Source organism: Rhipicephalus microplus, chromosome 2, assembly GCF_043290135.1.
Source record: "Rhipicephalus microplus isolate Deutch F79 chromosome 2, USDA_Rmic, whole genome shotgun sequence".
Lineage (NCBI taxonomy): Eukaryota > Metazoa > Arthropoda > Arachnida > Ixodida > Ixodidae > Rhipicephalus > Rhipicephalus microplus.
The window spans coordinates 249,837,407-249,863,266 of NC_134701.1; the positions used below are offsets into that span (position 1 = coordinate 249,837,407).

The 25,860-nt window shown below is 47.3% G+C and overlaps 1 protein-coding gene across 1 annotated transcript in view; it reads right to left on the reverse strand.

Annotated features, from left to right (window-relative positions):
* The window catches only part of LOC142794441 (uncharacterized), a 31,578-nt gene extending 5,997 nt beyond the window's left edge, over nt 1–25,581 (reverse strand). Inside the window, exons 1-10 of the mRNA XM_075885899.1 lie at nt 25,512–25,581; nt 23,988–24,227; nt 23,220–23,272; nt 12,735–12,949; nt 4,011–4,131; nt 3,772–3,844; nt 3,156–3,251; nt 2,106–2,140; nt 352–411; nt 124–187 (exon numbers count right to left, since the gene is read on the reverse strand). Of these exons, the coding sequence (XP_075742014.1) occupies nt 124–187; nt 352–411; nt 2,106–2,140; nt 3,156–3,251; nt 3,772–3,844; nt 4,011–4,131; nt 12,735–12,949; nt 23,220–23,272; nt 23,988–24,227; nt 25,512–25,581 (1,027 nt within the window). The remainder of the gene's footprint in view (nt 1–123; nt 188–351; nt 412–2,105; nt 2,141–3,155; nt 3,252–3,771; nt 3,845–4,010; nt 4,132–12,734; nt 12,950–23,219; nt 23,273–23,987; nt 24,228–25,511) is intronic.
* Nucleotides 25,582–25,860: the final 279 nt, after the last annotated feature.

The window sequence follows — 25,860 nt, forward strand, 5'->3', positions numbered from 1 at the left end:
ATCAATCGCTTACATTCAGTACACGCTGTGCCAAGTTTCAAGGGTATGACAGTCTTTTTTTTTTTTGTCCTGTATGTGCTCGGTACTGGCACACAATGAGAAATTAGAATATAACAAGCTTACCTCGCCTGGCTTCAGACTTCAGGCCACCAAAGCGGCTAATCAGTTGCGTCCACAGCTCCTGGATCTGAAAAAAAGTGCAGCAGCATGTCATGACGAATGTTTATGGCAGTGCGTACCCGAGAGTATTAACCTATAACAACGGCTTAGTTTAATTAGTATGGCTCTAAATTGATGAAACGTTAAGGGACAAAGTGATTCTGGCCTAGATGGAAAGATTGGGGCACACACCTGATTGTCAGTCTTGTTGGCAGAATCAACCAGGTTGTTGAGACTGGCAGCTACTTCTTCCTGAAAAAAAAAATGCAATGGCATTACCGTCACCTAATAAAAGCAGATGTGGATAGTTAGTGTGTGAGAATAATCAACCACAAGCTATAATTAGTGGCTTCTGGCGGAATGAAGCACAAACATTTTCATATATCGTCGCGTAGTTATGGTAGACCAATTCAGCGAACAATATATTAAACAGCGGAGCTGCTTAAGCGCGCTGTGAGGTTGGCATCATAGACAGAAAAGACGGTGGGCATACGCCACAGAAAGCGGGCATGTACCAGTGCCAGTGAGCTCCCAGCATAGCATAGCCACGGATAGTATAAATTAAGGTGATGGTGAAGAGCAGGAGTGTAGGCAGACATTTGTTTTTGAGGGAAAGGGGGGCACTTTCTAGATTTCGGGGGAGGGGATACTCACTTTAAATGGATATTTTTCGCTCTGTATGCCAAGGCGGAAAAACGCGAGGAAAGGGGGGGGGGGAGTAGAAGGGGGCAAGGGTAAGATGTGCTACTCCCTGGTTACGCCACTGGTCAGGAGGATTGATTGGTTTGGGGTGTCGGGGTAAACAAAAGAGGGTGGTGGTGGTTGTGGTTAGAAGAAGAAGGCATTTAATTTCAAGAGCCTCGTTGGGAGCACGGCGCAGCGCCTGCGGGAAGGGGGAATATGAGAAAGTGGATAGGAGAGAAAAGGGTTAGGTGAGCAGAGGCGCAATCGTCTTCAAAACGAACAGCAGTTCGGCAACAAGGATAGGGGTGGAAAGGGTCCTGTTCTCATTGGTAGGCAAGGAGGAGAAATGGTTAAGCATTGTGTCGCCTTGTAGTATAGTGTAGCTAAGCAAGGGGATCGGAAAGGAAAGCGCGGGTCACGAGGAATGATAGTAGAGAGAAAAGACGCGAAAGGAGAAGGAAAAGGAAGAAAGAGGGAAAACCATGGCATAACCATGGGCAGCACGGCACAGCGAGGGGTTGGCAAAAGAAGCGAGAGTGAAGAGGAGAGAGCGAAATATCATCATCATCAGCCTGACTACGCCCTCTCCAGGACAAAGGCCTCTTCCACGTTTCGCCAGTCAACTCGGTCCTGTGCTTGCTGCTGCCACTTTATACCCGCAAACTTCTTAATCTCATCCACCCATCTAACTTTTTGTCTCTCCCTAACCTGCTTGCCTTCTCTGGAAATTCAGTCAGTTATCCTTAATGACCAGCGGTCATCCTACCTATGCGCTACACGCCCGGCCCATGTTCATTTCATCTTCTTGATTTCAACTATGAAATCTTTAACCCTGGTTTGTTCCCTGATCCACTCTGATCTCTTCTTGTCTCTCAAGCTTACTCCTATCATTTTTCTTTCCATTGCTCGCTGCGTCGTCCCCAATATATAGAAATAAATATAGACGAAATATAGAAAAGATGTATAGGGACAAATGTAGAAAAAAAGGAAAACACAAGAGATGTAAAAAGCAATAAATAAAATTAGAAAAGGTGATGAGGAAGAAAGATAAAGAAAGAGATTAATCTGCTTTCACCAAGTGGTGGCGCTTTCTCCGCTGTATACTCAGATTTCGCCGGTGTCTAAATTTTTTCTAAATTTTTTTTTCACTGTGTCAACAGCAAAGCCAATTTCGAGCACTGTTTTCGTCATTTCCCCTTTCACTAACCGGAAATATGGAGGCAGCTACGCTGACGACAATATACTTGCCATAGAATACTTGCCTTATTCGAATAAGCAGTGATAGTTCCACGTAGCACTGTGAACAGTGTGACGACAAACGGTGATGTATAGTTAGAGTAAAACATATAGTTAGGTGCTACAGACAGGCGAAACACTATTAGACAATAGGCAGAATAACGGAGACTAATAAATTTGAACGCGTTAGTCAAAATTATAGTGCAGGAAATGTTGCAAATGCAATCCTGTCATCTGATATCTAGTATGCACGACACAGAAAAAGGAACTATTGATAAAAAAGTCCAATCTGCACTCGTTCAATATATCATCTACTTCATTACAATATGCATGAAAGGGCATAACTCTATCTGGGCATGAAACAATAGTAAGATGGAATTGCACGCATGTCGTTAATAAACAAATCAAGTATGTGTTTTGATCGCCGTTTTGCTGAAGTAATAAGAAATATTAAAAAAGTACATGCATGAAAGAAATTAGATAACTGTATATTGAAATAATTTTTTGGTGATAATACGCTTAAGCTTACCAAAATTTCTTAATTCTGGGATTTTATATAAAACTATTTGTTATGACACCCACCATAGCGAGGTCCTATGGTTTATAGTTTCGGCCACCCAAGTAGATGGGCAAATTTACTCTCATGTCAAGAGTCTCTACAAAGCCGTAGCCTACTCATTCTCAAAATATAAAACAGGTGCAAGCTAGACTTTCCTGTCGACTATCTCTCTCTCTCTCTCACTGTGTGTGCGTGTGCGCGTATGTGCGCGTGTGCGCGTGTGCGCGCGTGCGCGTGCGTGCGTGCGTGTGTGTGTGTGTGCGTGTGCGTGTGCGTGTGTGTGTGTGTGTGTGTTTAAACAGTATCTCCAGGTCAGCTATCTGAAAAATTTCTCTTCGGTGTTCAGCAACTCATCCTTGTTTTTATTAGTGGAGACTGTACTTTGTAATCATTTTTTCACAGGATGTTACACCATATTTTGAACAGGTAGAAAAAAGAAAACATTCTCTCTGGTTACTTTCGGCACAAACACTTTTGAAGACCCACGCTTTCAGGCGTCCAAGAACGAGAAACTCACTGTCGATGAAGCTGGTGTTGTAGACAGCCTTAAGTGGAGTGTTGCTTATTACTTTCCGTACCTCTCTTGCCAGCTGTTCTGGAAACGAACTGCTTACTAAGGGAAAGCAAAAAGAAAAAATCAAGATCAATATAACGAATCGTAATGTCACAGAAAAGGTTGTTGCTTTATTGGTATGAAGACGAGAATTTTTCATTTGAAAGCAGCTCTTGTAATAAATTTCTGCTACATGTTTGCTTACGCCTTCGTTTATCTGGTAAAACAATAAGCTCAACTTACAGCACCATAGGTTCACATAAGCACCGTAACAAGATACCACCCTTGAAATCATTCGTCTTTGCAATGCTATATTGTTGTGCGGCATAACAAGCTTTAATCTCTCCCTGCATCAACAGCTAAGAAACAGTAAAGCAAAAAAAAAATTGCAGGCAAGCTGCCTGGTTTGATTTGTGGCCTTGAGGACGAAAACGCGTGACTGGTAAATCGAGTTGCAGTAATTAAACTTTCCCATTAAAAGACGAGAGATTTGTCATGCTAACATGGGCACGTATAGTATTGTTTAATGGGTCGCACCGGCTTACACATTCTCGACAATTGAATGTGTCTACGAACTCACTTCCGGAACCAAAAGTGCCTTTCATGGCTTCCAACGTTGGCTTGATATCGCCGTCAAGAAACTGGTCGAATCGCTGAAACAGCAGACACCACGAGCGTATGAACCCATTGCTGCTCCCATGAACAGTTAGACGCGCTACAACATGCCAGAGGAGCTCAACGCCATGCATAACTCACACTCTTTTTTTTTCTTTTTCACTTTGTCAGCAAGGTGCATTGATATCAAGGCAAAACACTCACACAGTTCATGCTGTTGAGAAAGGTTCTCATGTCCTTCCTTATCTCCCAAGTCTTGCTTTGCATTATGTCGACAGCGTTTTCGGCTCCAAATGAAGAACAGAGTTGAAAGATGTAAAACAATCTGCAATGGTGAAGCGAAAGTCAGTCTGTGCGGTCTCTCGTTAGTAATATTCGCACACAAAAAACCAGCAAGCCTGATTTTTCATGCTTTATTCTCATCGATTTGCTCAGCACGTCACGGATATCGTGTTGGGAGGGTCGCGGAAAAAAAGAAACTTAAGCATCGGCTGGCCTCGGCCATTCAGACTACAGGGCCGCAATGCCAGAGATATCGCGTTGCAGTGCAGCGGACCATACAGAGACGTCTTAATGTATCATGGTCGTGTTTGCAGTGTCAGCGATGTCCAAATGAATGTAGTCAAGGCAAGGTTCAAATTTTAAGAAAAACTGTATTGTGCTAAGTTACAAGTGAATCGGCAGTGGTTACATGTAAAAGGAAACTGGACTCGGTGCAGGAGCTCGATCGAATACGTCCGACGCCACTCGCGTCTCGGCTCGCTCTGCGGTGCGTTGCTCTGCGGTCCCGGCTCGAATCTCGGCTCGTTCTCCCCTCTCTGGCGATGCGTTGCTATGCGGTCTCGCTCGAAGGCTCACTTTTTTGTTTTTAGATGCGGAGCATCTAATACTCGAGGCTTGTAGTGCGGCGCCGTCCGCAAGCTTCCTCCTCCTTCTTCCACCATCTGTGCATCCCTTCCTCCTCTACACACCGCGCGCGCTTCACTCCTCCACCATCTGTGCACCCTTCCTCCTCTACACACCGCGTGCGCTTCTCCTCTTCACGAACATTCGCTAGCTGTATAATGTAGCGCGCATGCGCCGTCACGCTTCGACAACATCGGCAGCTGACGCGCGCGCATGCGCCGTCGCGCTTCGAGAACATCGGCAGCTGACGCGCGCGCATGCGCCGTTGCGCTTCTCCCCCTTCTCGAACATTCGACAGCTGACAGTGCATGCGCCGTCGCGCTGTATATATACTCAAGGTCGGCGCTCGCTCGCTCAGTTGCCGCTCGTCGGTTGGTTTGTACGGCGCGTCGACGTCCAAGGTCGCGGTGAAATGAATTCCAACGAATCTACAAACACAATGATCGACGTCCCTTCGACCAGCGCCGCCCTTTCGCATACGTGTGTACGTGTTCACTCATTTGACACCCCCTCCTACAACCACGTTAACCAATTTAGCCATCGACCCAAGTAAGTCGCAATTTAACACCCCATTTCACAACCACGTTAACCAATTTAGCCATCGACCCAAGTAAGTCGCACTTTAACACCCCGTTAACCAATTATATGCTCCGCATCCTCCTCAGTGTTCCCCCGAGGGAAGCTGCGGGCAATTTTTTTGAATGTTCGTTGAACCAATGGGCAACCGCGTCGAGTGGACGCGCTCAGGGCTCGGAGTCCACGTTAACGCAGTGCAGCATTTCCCGAGCAAGCACGGAGACGCTGCCGGAGAAGGAGGCGCTGCCGGAGAATGAAACGCTGCCGGAGAATTCAGCTGTGCGAACTCGAGTGCCGCTGACACGGCCCTCCCGAAAATTGCGCCTGTCCTCAGGCGTGCGTGTCGTTAGATGGCGATGGTTCCGTAACTTCTAGGAGCGGCTCCTTATATCTACGAAGCTGCTCCACGTTGACGATTTTTTGGTTGATCATGCCCGGTGTGTGGGGTACTCTTTGGATCTCAGCCCTGTTTCCTCCGACGAGGGCCGTTATCTCGAACGGACCTTCATAGCGAGGGTCTATACCCCGCGACAACTTTCTGTGGCAGCACAGCCAAAGCTACGGAGCCGAAGCACGCTTGTCTTACTGCGCCACAGCATGTAGTCCCTCAACGAAAACGTTTGTAAACTGTTCTGGGTAACTAAGATTTTACCATTCGTCACTTACATTTTTCGTGGATTTATTTTTTAATTAGTGAATAAAAACGTTGCGCAGTAGAAAAAATTTCGTTTCACGCTCTCTCAGGTTTTTTGGGGGTTTTTTGGCTTCCGTCGCTTTTTTACCTCACCGCATTCCTCACTGTCATAGATGGCGTCCGCCGGTTACAGCTCGTCAACGTCGCTTACGGTGGAAACACCGCCGCGTGCCGCGAGTCCACCAGCTGCGCAGCCGTACCAGGCGTTGTCAAATCAAAAGCTGTCCGTACAGGCCAAGAAGGTGGCGTACAACGTTTACGCGCAAGTAAGGAAAAGCAGCGAAACGCGAGCAAACGCAGCGAAACGCGAGCAGCGAAACCTGCAGCGAAACGCGAGCAAACGCGAGCCGAAACGCGAGCAATTTTTAATAATTGTGACACGTACGAGCCGAGTTTCGCTGCATTCGCCGCGCTTCGCTGCAGATGACATGCTTCATTTTTGTTGTTTATTATTCCAGACCCATATACTACCTTGACGAAACCTGGGTCAACGCCGGACACACAAAGGATAAAGTATGCGCTGGTGAAATCGAAACCGAAACACCCGTCGAAGCGGTCGGACTACTTGGCGCAGTAGCACATGTGCATAGGCTCCGCCCACGTAGCCTTGGCCGTGCTGCCACAGAAAGTTGTCGCCGGGTATAATGTGCCTCGAGCGCTCAACTCAAGCCGGACGAGGTCCCCCGTTATGAACCTCGGAGTTCGCCGCTTCTTGTCGTATCGGACCGTTGTTTTGCGCTGACTCTGCAGTAGCCTCTCTCTTGTCTCCGCACGTCCCCTTGCCAAGTCGTGTAGTCTATGAGACTCGTCGATGTCTCCCTCGACTGAGGCGAGGTTGAGCTCTCCTGGCAGTTTTGGGTCGTAGCCGTGCATGAGTCGAAATGGGCTGTGGCCACTGTGACGATGCTTCGTGGCGTTGATTGCTAGCGTTGCTCGGGGTAGTTCCTTCTGCCATTTGTCCTTGTTGTTTAGCATTTCGCGTAGCACCTGTTTCAATGTTCCTACCATTCGCTCGATCAGTCCGTTCGATTGTGGCCAGTACGGTGGGGAGTTCTGATGAGCAATTCCCAGTCTGCGATGGAATTGGTTGGTTTTCTTGTTCACGAATCCCTTGGCTTGGTCCGTAATAATGACGCTGGGAACTCCGAATCGCGGAATCCACCGGTTTGTCATGAAGTCAAGGTAGTGCGTCGACGAAGTGCTCGGTACGGTCACGGCGTCCATGTATCTCGTGGCGTGGTCGATACACACGAGGATGTGGTCTCCCTTCTCGTTTAGCGGACCCATGTGATCCAGGGATATCACCACGTTTGGCTCAGTAGGAATATCGCGTGGGATGAGGCAACCTTCATTCCGTGTCGTGCGGGCGTTGATAGTCTGGAACGTGTGGCAGGAGTCAACATACTCGCGTATGTCCTTTCTCATCGGTGGCCACCAGTACTTTCGCTGGATCAGGTCTCTTGTCTTCTCTACACCTAGGTGGCCGTTGTTGTCGTGGAAAACGATCATCACACTGCTTCGGAGGGCAGCGGGAATGATCACCCTCCAACGGACCCGTCCCCCCTCGAGAGATTTCTTTACCAGTATGTCGTTTTCGATCTCGTGGTCTGAAGATTTGTGCTTGGCCTCCTCCCGAAATCTTTTGCAGTCAGTATCCCTCTCCTGAAACTCGCGTAGGCGACTGTGGTTGCCGACCACTACTGCGTAGCAGTGAAGGTCTCGGGTCGAAACGCCCTGGTCGAAAGCCTCTGCAGATTCCGACTGCCTCGAGAGTGCGTCAGCAGCGGAGTTCTGGCGTCCTGGCTTGTGCTTGACGTCGAAGGTGTACTCTGCTAAGTCGAGCGTCCACCTCGAAAATCTGCGGTTGCTGGCTCCCTTCTGGACAAGGTATGACAAGCTGAAGTTGTCCGTGAACACTGTAAAACGAGGGCCTCCTCTCAGGTAGACCGAAAACTTCTCAGTGATCGCCCAGCGAAGCGCCATGCACTCGAGCATATTAGAGTGTAGACCACGATTGTGCTCGTTTAGTGATCTGCTTGCGTTCTCTATGATTCGCTCCTTTCCGTTTTGAGTTTGAGAAAGCACCGCACCCAGCCCGGTTTGCGAAGCGTCGACGTGAACGTTAGTCGGGCAGTCTGGGCGGAAGCTCGACAAGATCGGCGGGTTCTTCAAGGCGTGTTTTATGGCGTTGACAGTTGCTTCATGAGCGTCAGTCCATACGAAAGGAACGTCCTTCGCCAGAAGGTGCCGTAGCTTGTGCGTGACCTTTGCAAACTCCGGTATGAACTTTCGGTAGTGGTTAGCGAACTGCAGGAAGGAGTACAGCTTCTTTGCGTTGCGATGCGGCTCGATTTTCTCGACAGCGGCAACTCTGGATTCGTCCAGTGTTCGTCCTTCGGCGAAGATCACGTAACCCAGGAAAAATACGTCTTGAATCAACTGGCATTTCCGGAGATCCATCTTCAAGCCGTTGATCACGACTCTCCTGAGTGCTTCGTTCAGCAAATCCAAAGCCTCCCTCACTGTTGTGGCTCCCTGCCCGACATCGTCCATGTACGTAGCTGTCCTAGGTAAGCCATCGAACGTGCGACGCATGACTCTTTGCATGGTCTGAGGGACCTTGCAAAACTCAAAGGCCATTCGAAGGTATTCGTACTTTCCGTCTGGAGTGACGAATGCGGTCTTGCGTACGTCGTCCGGCTTCATTCGTATAATCAGAAATGCCGTCTTCACGTCCAACACAGTAAAGTAAGCCGATCCGTCGCGCATGACATCGTCAATAACGTCTTCCATGACGGGCATTGGATAAGAAGGGTTGATGGTTTTCTCGTTGAGCTTGCGATAGACGTGTACCATTCTTCGTGGAGTCGTCGGGTGGTGCGGTTGGTCGACGACTATCGTTGGAGCACCGTACTCGCTTTCGCTCGGCCTTATGATGCCCTTGGAGAGGTAGTCATTCACCTGTTCTCGGATGAACTTGCGATCAGCTGGTGAGCACCTGTACGGCCTCGATGACACTGGTATATTGTCTCTGAGTTCGATGCTGTGCTCGGTGTGAGGACACACTCCCAAAGTGTCGCCTTTGGAAGTGGACGCTTGGTGATGCCTTAACAGAATTGCGCGAAGTTGTTCCCTCTCTGCCTCGGTGGCATCCTTCGTTATCTTCCGTGTGGCGTCTTCGACTATACTCGTGAAGTCTTCGTCGGGTGCGGGACATTTCGTGTTGAGGCGCACGTACCCTTCGTCTTCGGAAACACTCTCGTCCGATATCCGGCAGAACGTCGCAATAAGCGTTTCCCCGGTGCGGTGTGGTATGCCTTGTTTCGGGGGTGGCACTTCGGACGATGAAAATTTTCCGGAGGGCTCGACTGGAACGATAGTCACATCGTTTGACGTGTGAAACGTTACGTCGACGTTCGCGACTCGTCGCCAGTCTGATCCCAGAATCAGGTCGATGCCGCTGGGCAGTTCCGTTACCACGACGTCTTCGAGTCGCACATTCGTGGTGCCCAATGTCACATCAAGCCTTGCAGCGAGAGTTGGGCATATGCTGCGGTTGAGAACTTCAATGTTCTCGTGCGATACCCATGCGTGCGTGGGAATGTCGTCCGTCAAGGCATTGGCACTCATGATGGATAAGTTGGCGCCACTGTCAATGCACACGCGGACGGGTCGGTTGTTAGCAGTACCGGACACTATTGGTAATGTGCCGCCCGTCGAATGCAAAAAACAGTTCGCTTGCCTAGGTGACGTAGTCCCTGTTTCGTGGCTGCTATTGTCCCTCTTCGCTCGTTTCTCGTCCGCTCTGATCGTTGCTGGCGTTTTCGGCTTTCTGCAATCACGGGACAGGTGACCGATGTCGCCGCAGTTGAAGCACGAACGAGCAGAGATGGGCCGCGGGTGTGGAGCTCCCGAGAAATCGCTGCGCGGGTTGGCCTTCGGCAAGTTGGCAGAGCTGCTGGCTGGCACCCGCTGGTTCGAACCCTGACCACGGCTTGCTGTAGACGATGACGGTTTCTTGTCGTTCTCGGCACACACGGTCGTGCGACGCCTCGCGTCGAGCAAAGCCGCTCTGTCAATGAGTTCGGTTACTGTGCCACACAGCTGCACTGCGAGTGGGTTGGCCCATGTGTCGTCCTCGATGCCGCTGAGAATGAGGAAAATACGTTCTTCCTCTGCTAAACGGTACGGCGCCTTGTTCAGAATGGCGTTCTTCGAGTACATGTACTCGACGACGGTCTCGTGGCTCTAAAGGCGTCGCTTCGTCTGCAGTTCGAGGAACTCCTGCATTGTCAGCTTTCGTTTGAATAGGAGAATGAGCGCTTCCTTCCATTGCTCCCAGGTGTCATACTGTGAGCCGTAGGCGCTGTGCCAATCCTTGGCAGATCCCGTCAAGCGGCTTGCTGCTGTCACCAACGTCAGCGATGGCGTCCAGTGGGCGAGCGCTGCGATTCTCTCCACTTGCGTGATCCATTCGTGAGTACTTTGTTGCGGCGTCCCATCGAACAAGGGGATTGAGGATGACGTGTCGCTTGTGGAATGAATCTGGATCGGGCTCGTCGTCGGTGGACCTCTCGACAGCGTGTTGGCGAGCAGGGCTTGTGTGTTCACGAGCGCGGCGAGGATCTGGGCCATGGAAGGTTCTCCCTCGTGCGTTGAAACGGTCGGCGCGGCGGGGCGTGCCGCGTGTTGGTTGGTGCCGTCGTTCAGTGACGGTGGCCGCGTCGAACGCGAGGACATCGTTATGTCAGCAGGAACGGAATGGTGCAGCCCGAGGGTTGGAGTCGTCACCCGTTCCGTTGGCAGTGAAGCGTTCTGATGGGCTTCGTGCAATGTCTCACGTTCACTCGTGGTCGCACGGTTAAGCTGGGCTCGCAGGCTGCTCAGTTCAGCGCAAAGCCTCGCGTTGTCGGCGGACAGCGTCTCCAGGTGCGCCTGCCTGTCGTCGTCGTAGGCAGCCTGGTCCTTCGTTGACGAGTCCGTCGGCTCTAGGGCTTGGCGAGTGATGTTGTCGCGGATGATTCTTGCGATGAGCTCGTCCTTTCGTCCGGAGCACCGTAGACCTCGTGCTCTCAGCTCGTCGACGAGTTGCTTTTTCGTTACATTGGCCATCCTGCTGTGGTCGAGGGTCGTGAACACACTTTCGACGATGGTCGTTTCGGAGTCCCGAGACGATGCACGGCGTGGCGTCGCTCCTTCTCGTGGCGTCGTTTCCTCCTCCGCATGCAGCTCGGTCGATTCACATCCTGTCGACTGCGCCATGTCAGCGATGTCCGAATGAATGTAGTCAAGGCAAGGTTCAAATTTTAAGAAAAACTGTATTGTGCGAAGTTACAGGTGAATCGGCAGTGGTTACATGTAAAAGGAAACTGGACTCGGTGCAGGAGCTCGATCGGATACGTCCGACGCCACTCGCGTCTCGGCTCGCCCTGCGGTGCGTTGCTCTGCGGTCCCGGCTCGAATCTCGGTTCGTTCTCCCCTCTCTGGCGATGCGTTGCTATGCGGTCTCGCTCGAAGGCTCACTTTTTTGTTTTTTGAATGATCGTTGAACCAATGGGCAACCGCGTCGAGTGGACGCGCTCAGGGCTCGGAGTCCACGTTAACGCAGTGCAGCGTTTCCCGAGCAAGCACGGACACGGTGCCGGAGAAGGAGGCGCTGCCGGAGAATGAAACGCTGCCGGAGAATTCAGCTGTGCGAACTCGAGGGCCGCTGACAGCAGGAAGGGTGACACTTGGCCGTAACAGCTTTCCTTACCATATGATACAAGACATTGGGCGATGAGGCAATGTACGTGGTTCAACCGCATACGTCGACCCCATGGAGCATATATATACTGTTGCTGCTCATCATTCACCCCAGTTCAGTTGCGTATTGCTCAAGTGGAGTCGAGAGGTATAGACTGAAGCCCCTGAGTAAATAAGCGATTTAACGGGAGTAACGTTGTCTTAACGAGATGGACCGAGTCGTCAATAAAAAAAAGGCATATTCCAGGGCTGCAAATCTTGCTTCAATTTATCAACAGCAAGTAAGAGAACAATGTCACGGATAGACTTGAACCAGACGATGACTGTAGATCCTTTAGTACGAACTTAACCCAATATCATGGTCAGTCTCATAGGTAGACTAAATAAAAACACAAACTTTATCTTATTTATTTCTCTTTAGCGACACCAAAAAAAACAGCACTGTTAACCGCGGAAAAACGAAAAAATGTGCGAAAATAAAGTGCGAGCAGCGGTATTACCTTGTAGTCGATATCACTCTTAAAGGGACGCTAAGTAAAAAAGCGATCTTTATCGTATTTGTGAATTTCTTTTCCTCGATACCAAGAAGCTCCACTCTCAGCATGGGAAGACGTTTGCTAATTCAGAAAACGCGCGAAAATAAAATGCGGGCGCAGGGCGGCGACGCCCCCTTGAAGTTCCCGTCACACTTTACACGACGTCAGATTTCCACGGCATCTGCTATAGAGCGTACGTAGTTGCGAATCGGTAAAAATGAAGCGCCTAGTCTTCGCTCAGCCTATCTGGTCGTAGTACAAAGATGAAATTTGAAATCCGTGACGTCACGATCAAAAACGTTGGCGGGAAAGTTAAGAGTGAAATATTGGCTTTCATTTTCCTATCTATCAATAAACTCGTGGTGGGGACAGTAACGACGCTTGAGTAAAATTTCTCATCTCTAAACTAATTTATTCTACACCTTTAGCGTCCCTTTTAACATAATTATGGGCACGCTCGCGTGCACTCACGTGATCAAAGACGCAAACGCCCCCGTGAGTGCTGTGTACCACGTGATGCTGTCTGCTCGCGTGGGCAGCCGGACAACCTTTCGCAGGAAACCCCAGTGGATGCGTGACACGGACAAGCGAGACATCACGAGAACGGGAAGGAGGACGAGGACCACCACGATGAGCGTTGTGAGCACGTACCACGCGCTGTTCAGCCGCGGCTGGTGCTGAGATGTCTACGCAAGAGAAAGAAGCATACGTAGAATCTTAACGGGTGTTTTGGTGTAGAGCTCCGAGATGCGCTTAGATATACTGTGTAGCCTTTTTAATTTATTACTTCGCTTTTACCAGAACATATGCGTAGACTTTCTTCGAAATGGCATTTTGCAACTATATAGCAATCAAACCAAACGGGGGCAAATATATATTGATTGATTTGTTGGGTTTAACGTCCCAAAACCACCATATGATTATGAGAGACGCCGTAGTGGAGTGCTCCGGAAATTTTGACCACCTGGGGTTCTTTAACGTGCACCCAAATCTAAGCACACGGGCCTACAACATTTCCGCCTTCATCGGAAATTCCGCCGCCACAGCCGGGATTTGATCCCGCGACCTGCGTGTCAGCAGCCGAGTACCTTAGCCACTAGACCACCATGGCGGGGCGAGAGAGAGAGAGAAAACATTTATTGAAAGAAGCTTGTGAGTGGAGGTGGGAAGGTCCCTTATTCCAGGAACCCTCTGGCTTGGACAGCCCGCCGAGCTCGAGCGACGAGTTGACGCTGCTCGACCAGGTCCGGCTGGGAGATCGCAGCCTCCCACGCTTCACTGAGGAGGTCTTGGTCCGCATCTGGTGCTGCTGCTCGTAGTCTTGGGACGCTTACTTTGCACTGCAGTAGGAGGTGCGCCAGAGTGTCTGCCACATTGCAGTGAGGGCAGATGTAGCTGTGCAACGTTGGCCTCATATGGTGCAATAGTACGCCGTGTGTGAACGTGTTGCTTTGAAAACACCTATAGTCAGTCGCTTCGTCTCTTGTGAGTTTTAGATGTGGCGGGGGGTATAACCTGCGTTCGAGCCGATAATGTTGCAGTAATGCATGGTATGGCGGGGCGAAATATATATATATATATATATATATATATATATATATATATATATATATATATATATATATATAATACACCTTCTCTGCCTACAGACTTACATCGCTGACATGAGCATTCTACAAGAAACTAAACCTGTCTATGTTGAAGATCTGTAATAAGTAATTGAAGTGCATACATTTATTCTTTTTTAGCAGAGGAAGCTTTGGCCGAAGGGATAAGTGATAAACCTAGCAACTCAAAAGTTGAAAATATTTAGTCTTAAATGTCTAAAAAGGCCGTCTAAACACGTTGAAAATAGTGTTGGGGTCAAAGTACAACAGCGCGAACTACTACGACGCAACAAAGCCGAGGCACAACGTCTTCATTAGGCGTGTGTTGTTTCGGTGTGGGAGCAACTCGGAAAATTTCGACGAAATATCGCTGTGCCGAACGCCGATAACAAACGAAGAACCTCGTTTAAAGCGTCTTAGAAAAATCAGGCTCACAGCTTGATTATAGAATTGCGGCATTCCGCCAATGTGGCAGAGCCCACAAAAATTCAATGAATCAATTTAGTCAAATCAAGAGCGCCACCACGCGTATGTGGCGGAGAGGCCGGGCCGGCGCACGGGAAAACAATACAATACTATTTCGGGTTTGGCAGCGTGTCTAGACGGAGGTCTTCTGGGGAGGACCCGCGGGAAACGGCAACAGCGGGTCGTTCCCCGCGAGTCCCTCGTGGTGAGTCGACCGTCGGCGATGCCGCATTCGCGGTACCTTACATGTTCTTGCTTACGGGCTGTATTGGAATATGGTATAAGGTTTTAGCGTGTCACTAGTGATGTTACCAGGCGCCTCCTTCTTCGTCCGTTGCGCTTCTCCCAGAGTCGCCCGCTGGAGACCCGCTACTTAGAGCCGATGGCCCATTCCCGTTGACGACCTGGACTTCGCAAACGGACACTTTGCGGACTGTCGTTCATGCATATAGTCTCTTTCCACCTTTTTTTATTTGTACATATGTTTTCGATCGCACAAAGCGCTAAGGGGAGCCTATGTAGCGCCCCGCTGGATTTGGCTAGCTGCCCGCGCCGAAGAAGAAGCGAGCCACCTGGCTCACGTGGCACGAGCCACGAAGAATTGGAGAACAGCCATCCTAGCTTCTGGACCTGGCTGGATGCTACAGCGGCGACTCTGCCTACGCCTGCGTCCCGAATAAAACTGTGATCTCGGCACGGGTTCATCTCCACCGTCTCGCCTGTTGTTCTTCTACAAATCGGTTGGCAATGTCATTATTGCAAAATCAAGAGAACAAATGTACGTGTTGGTTTGCCTGTTCGCGTCACTGTCTGCGTTCGTTCCGAGAGCGCACGACACTGCACAGACACCACAAAGGTTGACTCTTTTTTTTTTCAGTGTTGCGGAGTTTCCACTCCGGAATTGCAATGAAACTGGATAGATAGATAGATAGATAGATAGATAGATAGATAGATAGATAGATAGATAGATAGATAGATAGATAGATAGATAGATAGATAGATAGATAGATAGATAGATAGATAGATAGATAGATAGATAGATAGATAGATAGATAGATAGATAGATAGATAGATAGATAGATAGATAGATAGATAGATAGATAGATAGATAGATAGATAGATAGATAGATAGATAGATAGATAGATAGATAGATAGATAGATAGATAGATAGATAGATAGATAGATAGATAGATAGATAGATAGATAGATAGATAGATAGATAGATAGATAGATAGATAGATAGATAGATAGATAGATAGATAGATAGATAGATAGATAGATAGATAGATAGATAGATAGATAGATAGATAGATAGATAGATAGATAGATAGATAGATAGATAGATAGATAGATAGATAGATAGATAGATAGATAGATAGATAGATAGATAGATAGATAGATAGATAGATAGATAGATAGATAGATAGATAGATAGATAGATAGATAGATAGATAGATAGATAGATAGATAGATAGATAGATAGATAGATAGATAGATAGATAGATAGATAGATAGATAGATAGATAGATAGATAGATAGATAGATAGATAGATAGATAGATAGATAGATAGATAGATAGATAGATAGATAGATAGATAGATAGATAGATAGATAGATAGATAGATAGATAGATAGATAGATAGATAGATAGATAGATAGATAGATAGATAGATAGATAGATAGATAGATAGATAGATAGATAGATAGATAGATAGATAGATAGATAGATAGATAGATAGATAGATAGATAGATAGATAGATAGATAGATAGATAGATAGATAGATAGATAGATAGATAGATAGATAGATAGATAGATAGATAGATAGATAGATATGTGGGGTTTAACGTCCCAAAACCACCATATGATTATGAGAGACGCCATAGTGGAGGGCTCCGGAAATTTTGACCACCTGGGATTCTTCAACGTGAACCCAAATCTGAGCACACGGGCCTACGACATTCCCGCCTCCATCAGAAATGCAGCCACCGCAGCCGGAATTCGAGCCCGCGACCTGCGGGTCGGCAGCCGAGTGCCTTAGCCACTAGACCACCGTGGCGGGGCGCAATGAATCAGGAATCATTTGACCTTTTTGCGACCCCCAAATGGAATCGGAATAGAATTAGGTCTTTTTCCGAATATGGAGCACATTTTCATCGAAATGCTGTTTTGTTTTTTTACTAATAAAAATTAGTAACTCAAACCCTCAAATAACGTAAAAGCTTTCGCTGATTACAAGCCTGGTAATTAAGACCCTCTAATTCAACAATAAAGCTGTAAGTTGAGAGCCTAGGCTGATTACAAGCATGGCACATAAGCAACGTATCTGCAATAATTCTGTCCTTATATATAGACTATGCTGCTCCAAAAGTTTTTTATATAGACGTCTGACTAACTTGCGGACACGCAGCGCCACCTGTCAACGCAGTTTTGAGTAGTGCAAAGCCCGACTCCCTTGCACAGTTTGCTGCGCAACCAGGTGTAACGACAGCGTAAAAAACAGCGATTGAATTAAATATGCGTATTTGAGCATTGAACTCTTAGAGAAATAGCTAAGAGTTTTTCTCCGCTAATCAGGCGCGTCCCCGAACCGCCGTGAAGTGCTTGCTGGTTCACTCGCCAGAACGACGGCGAGAACAAGAGCAGATGAAACAGCTCCGTGCTCTACGAAAAAAAAAATACCCCAGATGAGGCTACGGTTGCGTTGTGAATTGCTACTGACGTTAAGGACTTCGTATTACTGTGTTTTGTAGCTTTTGCGAAGCAGAACGGCGAGAGCACTGGACATTGGCTGTTGTGCTGGTTAAGCGAATTACTTGCGTTGTCTACAGCCGTTCGCGTGAGAAAGTGTGATAACATAGGTCTCCTGTTATTGTTTTGAGTAGCTTTATCAAGGGGAAGGAAACCGTATTTTTGATTATGAAGATTAACAGAGCCTCTGACCATGGTGCACACCGTGCAGCAGTAGACAGGTGACGCGCACAATAACTATCGCACACGCCGCGACTGCCGATAACCTGAAGCTCCACAGTATTACACCTGAGGGCTTTCAAGACTCTAAGTTTCGGCTTTATCTATGAAATGCGAACATGCACATCATACAGGTAAATCTCAAACTGGTCGTGACCACAATAAGCTTTTTTTTTTCTTGCCATTGGTCTCCGCGATTGCTGGAGCTATCTCGGAGGCCTCGGTTTTGCATTTCGTTGCACACCGTGACAGTTGATTGATGATTGATATGTGGGATTTAACGTACCAAAACCGCCATATGATTATCAGAGACGCCGTAGTGGAGAGCTCCGGAAATTTCGGTACACGGAGAGAGCGGGCACGCATGCATCCCCGTTAGCAGTATGTGCAAACGGATCCGTCAACAGAACATTTTAGCATGCGTAATAAACCTGTTCAACGCACAGGAAGCGAGAGATCTATTGAATATTTGTCTTTCCTTGAGAAGATGATGAAGAAGAAGAAGAAACCGTCAAAAAGAATGCGTGAACTTTCAAGAAAAAAGAAAAAGAGGAAAGCGTCCGCCATGAAATGTCCCAACTGCTATGTATAAATAATGTAAATATAGTTTTGTTTTTTCAAATGCCGTGACCAGTTATTTCACAAAGTGGTGCTGAAACCCATATGGAGTACTCACAGGGACAATACATGCTACCAGTGCTCATCGGGAACTTTCGAACGGAAGACTGCACGTCGGTAGGATAGTGGCAACCTTAGAAGAAAGGCAGAAAGGAAATCTTGAAGGGACATATGCCGCTGCTTTTCGCCGTGACAGCAAACAGATCAATCGATTGAGGTTAGCATGGTCATGCATTGTTGAAGCAAGATGAATCACGTCAGAGCGCTGAAAGAGAAGCGAACGGCACGACGACAGATGAATACGCGTCTCATCAATGAAGCCAAACCGTGATGGAAAGTGCTGACAGTGCAAAGATTTCATCTTTGATTGAACGGCTACAAGGCGACAACGCAGATTTAAATAAAGTTAACGCCGAGCTGGGAGAGCTTATTCCAGAGGACGAGTTCGCTACAGAGTTTGAAGCTGTGTTGACATATGCAGATGCTGCGCTAGAAATTCTGGAACAGCTGAAGGCTCGGGAGTGGCAATTCCGTCAAACCCGTTGTCCTACGACAACCCAGTCTCTACCTGCAAGGCCATCCCAGACGCCCGAAGATCACACACTGCGCAAGGAAATCAAGCTTCCCACACTCCAGCTGCAGACATTTGACGGACAGCTCTACCACTGGCCTTCGTTTTGGGAGCAGTTTAGGACCGCTGTAGAGGAAAAAGAAAACCTGACAAAAGGAGAAAAGTTTCAATATCTAAAAACTCTTCTGAAAAGGGACGCAGCCGCCGCGATTTCTAGGCTGCAAGCGACGTCCGAGTGCTATGACGATGCCATCGAGATTTTGAAAAGTCGTATTTTACAGGACCATCTACGCCGAATGTGCGCTCTACCTGCAGTTTATTCTTCGGAAGACGTCTACAATCTTCGAAAGCTGTTGAATTATGTGCAGTGTCACACCAGAGGTCTGAAAGGATTAAACGCCAGTTCTGCCAGGTATGCAACTACTATAACGGATATTTTGTTGAAGGCATTGCCAGACATCGTCGTTGGTTATTACCGGAAAGAAGCCAACCTAAGGTCACCGCCATCTACGACAGACAATGCATGTTCGGGATAACAACAGCATGACTCATCATCGACAGCCACAGCCAAGAAGGAATTGCAAGAACTCCTGCAGTATCTTCGCGTGGTAGTTAAAAGCCGCGAAAGAAGTGAAGCTCGTGAATTTAAAGAAAAGAAAGGTACCCGTCCACCCGAAGAGAAAAGGAACTTGAATGCTACTCTACCAACAGCAGCGGTCTTGCAGTCTTCGTCGAAAGCGAAGGATAAAGACTGTCTGTTTTCTGGGTCTGCAAAACACGCAGCTTCAGTTTGTGACAGCAGTATTCACCCTCGAAGAAAAGTTGAATAAATTGGCTGCCGAGAAGCGATGTTATTGATGCACCGTAAGAGGGCATCTAGCCAAAAACTGCTACAGAAAATTCAAGTGCGGAACATGTGGAGGTAGACACGTTTCTTCAGTGTGCAATCACAAGTGGAGACCTAAGAAGGAAGAACACGAAGGCTCCGTCACTGCAAATGATCTGCATACCAGCTCTCACTCGTATGTGGACTTTGATGTCTTATTGCAAACATTTAGGGCATGGGTCATGGGGAAAACGCAAAAGGCCTATATTCGTAGCATTGTGGACAGCGGAAGTCAGCGTACATTTATTCGTGAACATGTATCCAAGACACTTGGATTGAAAGAACTTAAATCGGAGTGAAACTTGTGTGTCCAAATACATTTAGCTGCAGCTAAATGTATTTGAACAGACAAGTTTCGTTCCGAGACAACATCGTGTCGTCGAACTAAAACTTCACAGTCAGTATGACACCAAGGAGTACCTGTTAACCGCCACAGAAGTATCATGCATTCGTCTGCAAGGATGTTGTGCAAGTACCAGACGACCATAACTTTGTCAAAGACATCGAAATCGGTGGTCATCTCCTTGCTGATAAATTGGTGATACCGGGCATGGCTGCAGTTCAAGGAATCAGTCTTTTAATCGGTGCTGATTAGCTCGGGCAATTCATGTCGGGAGACAAAGAAAGTGCTTAACAGCGCAAACGACAGGAGGGGATAGAAGAGACGAGAACAGAGCACTGATGTTCTCGTCGCTTTTATCCCCTCCTGTCGTTTGCACTGTTAAGCACTTTCTTCATCGACCATGCAGCACCAACCAGCCCAATCAAGCACCTTTTTAATGTCGGGAGAGACGAAGCGGTACCATGGGCAGAAAAGCTTGGTGGCTATGGGCTCTGCTTTTGGGTGGATGTTACAAAGACCACTTTCTTTTGACACCCCTTTGAAATCAGCTCTCAACGTATGCGTCTTTCGGCTAAGTACGACTGCCTCTACCGACGAGATTCTGTGGAGGTTCAGAGACTTGGAGGGCATCGGGATTATGCCAGCCGACAACGCTCCAACCAAAGAAAAGAATGCAGTAAAAGAAAGATTTGAACAGGACATTACCTCCTTCAATGGCCGCTATCAAGTCGCGCTTCCTTAGAAAAAAGGTTGGGGACAACTAGATGGTAACCAAATGCAAGCAATGAAGCGACTGAAGTGTCTGGGAAATAAAATCAATAACAATCCAGAATTTTTGTGGAATATGAGGCCATGACGACCTATCCAGCTTCTGTACCTGATGGAACTGCCTTTGATGTAATGAACTCAAAGTGCGCGACTTCGCGGTGGGTGGAGGATATTGAATATTTGTCTTTCCTTGAGAAGATTATGATGATGAAGAAGAACGCGTTGAAGAGAACGCGTGAACTCTCGAGAAAGATGAAAAAGAAAAAAGCGTCCGCCATGGACTGTTCTAACTGCTATGTGTAAATAATGTAAATATAGTATTGTTTCTTCAAATGCCGTGACCAGTTATTTCACAGATTGATGGAGAATGCAACTGCAATGGCGAAAACGGCCAAAGCTATTTGTGACGAATAAAGTGAACCTCGTACCACTGATCGTAAAATAGATTGCTTGTATATTCACTTCATCGCTTTGGCATTATATTTATGCCCAAGTTTAACGCATTTAGGCGTTACAAAACGAATGTCGGAGTACTTGCCTGTAACTCGATGTCATGCGATGCTCGCTTGCACTTAAAGTGCCAGTTGCAGTACGCCGAATTAACTGAAACATCTTTCGCATTGTACCCACAGTTTGTTTTGATGAGCTTCCTACTTATCTGAAGCGAGGTTGGATTGAAGTAAGGAGCTTGTGAAGTCCTCGATTCAGGACATGGCACCTCAAGGTCAACGGAAGAGGAGGGCCTATGCACGTTCACTTGCGGACGGCTCGCTTTGCACTACCCATATATGGCCGGTGCGACGATGGGGGCGCTGATGGCGGCGTTTTTCGCAGTGCCGCCTGGGAAGAGTCTGACGTCTATTCTTCGCATAACCACGTCTTTATGCCATGGTATCCGTCTTGTGGAACTATACGGTGGCAGCATACCCACCTTACACTAGTGATTTTTTCCCATCGGTGATGCCTCAGCCGCCAATTGTCCCCCCATTCTTCACTTTGTTTTTGCTTCTTCTTCGGACGCATATTCGAAAAAGTGCATCTCTAAGTTGTGATGGGCATTGACGCCGGTGCGATGCTTGTGTTTACTGCAAGCTTTCGTACACCAGCTTGCAGCAGTCTCGCCCCATATTACCCCCCCCCCTTTTTTTTTTTGCAGTACTGTTCCCTCTGCCTACATAGGCGCCTTTGCATGCAACTCTCGCAAAGTTCTGTAGGTAAACGCAGCAAATATTCGTACACAATTAACTTTGTGCTGTGTGAACTGTGTGTGCGATGAGCTGTTGTGCAAGATGGACCGTACAGAGAGAGAATACACTTTTAAAAGCATTGGTTCGGATTGCCAGCCAAAGTAAGTTATCCCACGAAACCCAGACAGCGCCTGCCCGAATCCCAACGTGACGATTCGCTAAATCATCATTTTAGCATTAACGCATTTAAACTTGAACAATATTAAAGCATGATTCGTTTAAACATGAACTCTTAGAAAAAAGGCCTGCTTCTTCGCCCAAAACCTAATACTTACCGTTTACTTGTCACAAAAAACATTAACCTCCTAGTAAGTGAAGCCAGTAAAATGCTGATTAGCGGAACTAGCTAGTTTGCAAAGTAATTCATCAATAGTGCTGACTCGAATAATTAACACTTTACTGAATTTAAATTAAGGGGCGTTTATGCGTGCATGTACATTGCCACATCAAGATCATTCAAAACAGAAGTATATATATCGAATAATACGCGAAGTGCGATTGTCCACGTAGATTAATTAGTCGCCGATAATTACCTCACGTAATTACCATGACAAGTATGCATCACAGCAACATACACAAGAGGCATCACAGACGAGGACATATGAATCCAAGACGAGGACATACACGCAAACGTGCACATTGAATATCAAGACTTGGCCGGTGTCGCATAGTTGTTTTTAGGCTATTTATGTTCCCACTTCGTAATAGCACACAGTGCCCTTGTCAGCAGCCATAGAATTTAGAAAAATAATGGACGTATTCTACACATCATCGTCTGCTCTTATATATGTGTGTGTCATCACTTGGCACGATATAATTGCCATTTCAAAGTAATCGACAAAATTGCAATTGGTCTAAATTCCTCTTGAGAGTATCACGGTTACAGCAAGATATACGATGGTGTTTACTAGAAGTGTGGCAACGTGTGTGGCATAGTAGTTACCTATATAGTTAAGAGAAAGACCAAGAAAGCATTCTGGTTTGTAAGGGCAAACGTTTCAAGCTGCGAAGGTAGTGAAATACGCTCGAAACAAGTAAATTAATGCTTTGCCAACTGTTTACTAACATTTTTTTTTTAAGATTGTGCCACTCATGCAAATACCATATAGCGGGAGAGGTTACCCTATGGGAACTAGTGGCGTGGTTGTAGTATACTTCACGAGATGAGTCACCAAGTTACTTTCCCTCAGCTATGGTAACGCATTTAGCGTGGTTTTGCAGTTCTTATGCAGCTAATGACATCATTTTTGTGTTGTTACAATCATTCTTAGCTTGATAAAGCTATCAAGATATGCCTTTCCTAAGTTGAAGAATCGTAGGAGCGGAATTGACTTGCCTGGCCATTCCCGGAGTGGGAATGGGCAAAGGTTTTTTTTCTCATTCCGGGGTATTGAAAAGAATGGAATTACGGCAAGTGGCAAATCCCCCGGTGTGGAATTGGAATGGAATGAAGGTGTCCGTTCCGCAACACTGCTACTTACCAAGCTGGTCAGTCCAGTACGCATGTCGAAAATCCTTTCGTCCAGTATCTTCTCTTGAAAATGAACAAAAGAAAAAAAAGAGCGCAAGAAAATTTGAGCATTCATTTTGATCGTATACGGTCAGCTGGTTTGATAATTAATTGATTAGCGATAAGCCTTCATTCTGCGAAAATGCACACGGGTTACGCGCGCCGTATAGTGAAGGGCCCCAAATAAATTTCTACCCCTTCAAATCCTTCAGCGCATATCAAAATCCAAGTACACAGTTGTTTTTGCATTGTTCTTGAACCAACCACAAGTCCAGCAGTCAAGCCCGAGATATTGCGCTTTGCAACAGGGTATGCATGACCATGAAGCCCCAGCGGCCTTGCGCATAAGAATTAGGTAATATAGATCTTATATTTTGTTATATTAACTCCATGAAATAAATTGCGTTTGCTCGCGCAGGTTCTGCCTGGGGGGGGGGCAGAGTTTCATTGTGCCCTCCCCTTGCACCTGTAGGGTAGCCAACCGGATGTATTTCTGGTTAACCTCCCTGCCTTCTCCCTTTTGTTGCTTCCTCCTCCTCCCCCTTGCACCCATTGGCCGAGTCTAGAGGAAAACTTGTTTCAGAATGATTGAAAAAAAAAATGAAAATGAAGCAAGGGCGTGCTTCTCACAATGGCCTGCCTTTGGTCCCTGGCTTTCAGATAGGGTGGATGGAAAATAAAGAGCGAGGACAGTGTACTATGCATGGTTATCGCATTGAGTATACAGGGGCGCGCTTACCTGTGTCTACGTCTTCGGCGAGCGAATTTGCGATTCCCGACGCAACGTAGTTCCACAGGTGGACGTAACTGTCGTCTTCGTGCAGGGTCACGTTGCGCTCCCCCACGTACGCGCATCCTGCCAACTCGACCGCGGCCACGCCAGAGGCGGCACCGCCGCCCAACGCAAGCGACAGCGTCGTGAGCAGAGAAACTGCGCACATGTGCCCAGAATGCTTGGGCCAACAGTCACCAGCAGCACCTGCAAGAAGCGGGCGCTGTCGTTTGCACTGAAGATCTTGCGCTTTGAAACGACAGTAGACCCATCTGGTTAGATAGATATGTGGGGTTTAACGTCCCGAAACTACCCTATCATTATGAGAGACGCCGTAGTGGAGGGCTCCGGAAATTTCGGCCACCAGGGGTTCTTCAACGTGCACGCAAATCAGAGCACACACGGGTCTACAACATTTCCGCCTCCATCGGAAATGCATTCGCCGCAGCCGGTAGACCCTTCTGGTTGAATGGATACTTGGAGAGATGAATATAACACTTCTCTCGTGGGTGTCCAATTGGAAACATGTATATACAACACCTCTCTTTATGGGTGGACATTTCGGTATATGCCAACAAAGGCGAGCACACGGAAGGTATCCTGGTGTAGTTGCAGTTATAGAGAAGTGCCTACCCTGTGCAGGACATGGGCCTACTGTATACTACCACGAGGGGAAATATGTCGCACCGGCAAGCTTTTTGTTTTAACTCAGTGATATCAAACTAAGCCATTTTTCGTCCGCATCCTCGATAGAAAGGCACGTGAGATTTTTTTCTTGCGTGCTTCGTATTCAGGAGAAAAAAAAAATATATGAAAAGACTGCTGCTCCTTTCTCACTTGCATATGGAGGGAGCCAACTTCTGAAGAGATGTGCAGTACTGTACGTCCATTAAAGCAACTGGTTTAATTTTTTTGCGTAGAGCTGTTCGCACAAATATTGACACTACATTGTAGCTCTATTTGACAACGGGAGCTGTAATTAGTACGCTTCTGTTGCAAAATGGGAGCGAAAACAATCTTTCGTGTTGTGAAGACAACGTGGCGAGAGGTTGACATCATCGAAACATTGGTGGCGCAGTAAATTCGTTTCATTTATTTAAGGTAGATTGATATTTAGGGGCAGGAAAGTCAACGTACATAAGCAGAAGAGGTGGACACACACACTAAATTACGCACACCAAGCCACTAGCAATTCCAAAGTGACCTAATTGGTATGCATGTATGTACTTTTTCAGAGCTTCTTCAGTACGTAGGCGCGGAACTTTCGCCGTTATTTATGCACAACCAACAGCGAGAACCTCATTGTACATTACCCCGGATTCCATCATTTTTGCTGTGCAGGTGCTCCCTGTATCGTATTGCTACATTGCGTGCACGATGAAGCAAACACTCACGTCCAGCGCGCCTACTCGTAGAAGCACCGTGACGTTCGAAATCCCGAAGAAGGCTCGAAGTTTACCGGTGACATTGGTGTCCTGCTTCAACGCTTACCGCCGTTGCCATCTGCTGAAGCTAGCACTCGTGAATCGCCACCATTAAACTTCGTCCTCCTCTTCATCATGTCGAAGCTTATCCTTCGTAAAGAAAGAATCGAAAGAAATGAAGAAACAAAAAATACACAACTAAATCGTGTAGCTTTACGATGCGTGATTGCCTAGTCGTTTTGTTTTTTTCGTAAACAGCCGTTCCGGTTTTTGACATGGCTGAATTAGTTGGCTGAGCCAGTGCCATGTCTGAGGTTTGTCAGCAAACAGAGAAGAGAAGAAAGAGCTACAGAAGACATAGATAAGAAAGGAAGAATCGGTGAACGCATGTGTGTGAGCAGCCTGAAATTGAATCT